This window comes from Chenopodium quinoa, unplaced genomic scaffold (genome assembly GCF_001683475.1).
Source record: "Chenopodium quinoa cultivar QQ74 unplaced genomic scaffold, ASM168347v1, whole genome shotgun sequence".
Classification (NCBI taxonomy): Eukaryota; Viridiplantae; Streptophyta; class Magnoliopsida; order Caryophyllales; family Amaranthaceae; genus Chenopodium; species Chenopodium quinoa.
Window position 1 is genome coordinate 1,650,050 of NW_018743906.1, and position 2,963 is coordinate 1,653,012.

The following is a 2,963-nucleotide window of genomic DNA, read 5'->3' on the forward strand; positions in this document are numbered from 1 at the left end:
ACAATATGATAATAACATTTGTAAATTTTTGTTAATATGAAAGATATAAACCTATCAAAATGTATATATAGTTAAATTGTTTAATAACTTATATCGAATGCGTAGTTTTATTAAAATTATTTGCATGTAATCATTAAATGTGTTGGATGTTGTGTAGCTATGCAATGTCCAAAACTTTAGTTGAGCGACTTTGATTTAGTGATTGTGCGGTAAAAAAATATTGACTTCGATCTTGAAACCTAATAGTCTAATAAATTCTAAATAGAAAAATTAAAACAAAAGGAAATGAAAATAGTAAATGGCTTTAAATATTGAAATAAACATAACCTTTTAAATCAATTTAGCGAATTCAAGAGACAATTTTAAGGCATTTAAAATTAAATGGGGGAAAATATATGTAAAAAGAACATTTTAGATATATAAATGTCCATGCACTATTATAAGAGTTTTGTTAACCTTTTTATAATTAAGGTAGGGATAAATCTTAGTAATATATACTCCGTATATTTTATTTATATAAAATTATCAGTATCCATACCTATATACGAAGTATTTGTGTCGTATACTATATTTAATCAGCTGTTGGTTATATATATGACTATTATATAATATATAGTTTTTGGCACAATGCTTAACTTAGGAAAATATATGTTCTGATAGGTCAAATATAAGGTTATTATTGTGTCTATAGATTTAATGAGTGCGACGGGTAAATAAAACATGTATATATTAGATTGATTGTAGCTACTGATGCGGATGGTATAATAAGAAAATTTTAGTTTTTTCTCAACGGGAGATATAAATAAATTAGTCCACACTTATATAGCTATGTGGAGTATTATTCAATTATTTTTCAATTAATAAAACATATTATAAAAAATTAAAAGAAATTTAAATAACATAAAATACTATTCAAATAACGTTCCTTTAATTTTTTTTATTGACCATTAATACAAGTCCTTTAATAGTAAATGAATTACCTTTGTTTTTATTTTTCCTACGGGTTTAATAATTTGATTTATAATTCGTGCATCGCACGGGCACTATGCTAGTTGAACATTAAATTTATTTCCAACCATTTACCGATTAATGTGAGTGAAAAAGGATAAACCTCCCTCCACCTTACACTCCATAAATAGAGTCGAAGGTATCTCCCTTTTTTGTACTCCTTTTTTTCCCGTATAAACATAATTGCAAGAGATTTTAGAAAAAAAAAATAAATAAAAAAAAAAAAATGGTTAAACAACTCCACATTGTGATGTTTCCATGGTTTGCCGTGGGTCATATGACTCCTTTTCTTCACCTTGCTAACAAACTTGCCGACAGAGGCCACAAAATCACATTCTTTTTACCCAACAAAGCCAAGATTCAGTTACAACATTTGGTGCTTTACCCAAATCTTATCACCCTTCACCCTATCACGGTCCCTCACGTCCACCCTCTTCCTTTCGGGGCCGAAACCGCCTCCGACATCCACCTTAATCTTACCGGCCATCTTGCCACCGCTCTTGACCTCACTCGTCCTGAGGTCGAGAGCGTGATCATAGGCCTTAGCCCCAAACCCCACCTCTTTTTTTACGATATCGCCCATTGGGCATCTGAGATCGCCGCTAAGCTCGGGATTAAGTCCGTTAATTATAATGTGGTTTGCGCTGCATCCCTCGCGATCGCTTTGGTCCCGGCCCGTAACCTGGCCCGGGATCGACCTCTTACTGAGGAGGACGTAGCCCGGCCTCCTCCGGGCTACCCCTCCTCTAATGTTGTCTTGCACGGGCCTGAGGCCCATAGCTTGCTCTTCTTAGGGGAGGATTATGGAAGCGGTTTCACCTTTTACGAACGAATTACAACTGCATTGAAATCATGTGACGCCATTGCCATTAGAACCTGCCGTGAGATTGAAGGCAACTTTTGTGATTACGTGTCGGCCCAATACAACAAGCCCGTGATCCTCACCGGCCCGGTACTTCCTGAAAATGACAATAGTAACAACCCACTTGAAGCCCAATGGGCCGACTGGTTGTGCGGGTTCGGGCCGGGCTCGGTTGTGTTCTGTGCCTTTGGGAGTCAGTTCATCCTTGAAAGGGATCAGTTCCAGGAGCTACTCCTAGGGTTTGAAATGACAAAACTACCCTTCTTAGTGGCCTTGAAGCCACCCAAGGGGTGCGGCACCATCGAGGAGGCGCTCCCCGAGGGGTTCAAGGAAAGAGTAGGAGATAGGGGTGTGGTGCATGGTGGGTGGGTGCAACAGCCTCAAATACTAGCACACCCTTCAGTAGGGTGCTTTGTGAACCATTGTGGGTTCGGTTCCATGTGGGAGAGTTTGATGGCGGCGAGTCAGATAGTGTTGGTGCCGCAATTGGGTGACCAAATATTGAACACAAGGTTGATGGCAGGGGAGCTGAAGGTGGCTGTGGAGGTGGAGAAGGCAGAGAATGGGTGGGTGTCTAAGGAAAGTTTGTGTAATGCTATTAAGTTAGTGATGGATGAGAAGAGTGAAGTGGGGTGTGTAATTAAAAATAATCATGCTAAGTGGAGACAAATTATGGCTAGCCAAGGATTTATGAAGGGTTACATTGATAACTTTATTATGGATTTGGAGAAGATTATGAATTAATTTGGTACCTAAGATCTAAATGTTTGGTCTAAGATAGTAAGATAAGAAATCCCCCTCCATTATTAAATAAGTGCATCGATCACTGGGTGATGAGCACAAATTAAATTAAGAGGGTTTATGTTTTTTTTTTTTTATTTGAAAATAAAGAGGGTTTATGCTGTTAGGTATCCCTTTGTTCTAAACCAATAAGGTCATGTTTGTAATTGTAAGATTCGTCTGACTTTAAAGTTTCTAAATATTTTTTTTTTCCTAATTTCTATAGTTGCTAATTAAAAAATATTATCAGTCAAAATAAAGCACTTGTTAAAAAACAAGATAGTATATCAGTTTGATTAATACACTTATTACT

At 36.8% G+C, this 2,963-nt stretch overlaps 1 protein-coding gene across 1 annotated transcript; it reads left to right on the plus strand.

Annotated features, from left to right (window-relative positions):
• The first annotated feature begins 911 nt into the window (after window positions 1-911).
• Window positions 912-2,963, plus strand: LOC110686952 (UDP-glycosyltransferase 79B6-like). The gene has a single exon (XM_021863575.1). The coding sequence runs from the start codon at window positions 1,235-1,237 to the stop codon at window positions 2,612-2,614; it is 1,380 nt and encodes a 459-aa protein (XP_021719267.1). The 5' UTR covers window positions 912-1,234; the 3' UTR covers window positions 2,615-2,963.

Coding starts and splice junctions, on each gene's coding strand:
- LOC110686952 (XM_021863575.1), top strand. CDS start 1,235: ATGGTTAAACAACTCCACATTGTGATGTTTCCATGGTTTGCCGTGGGT.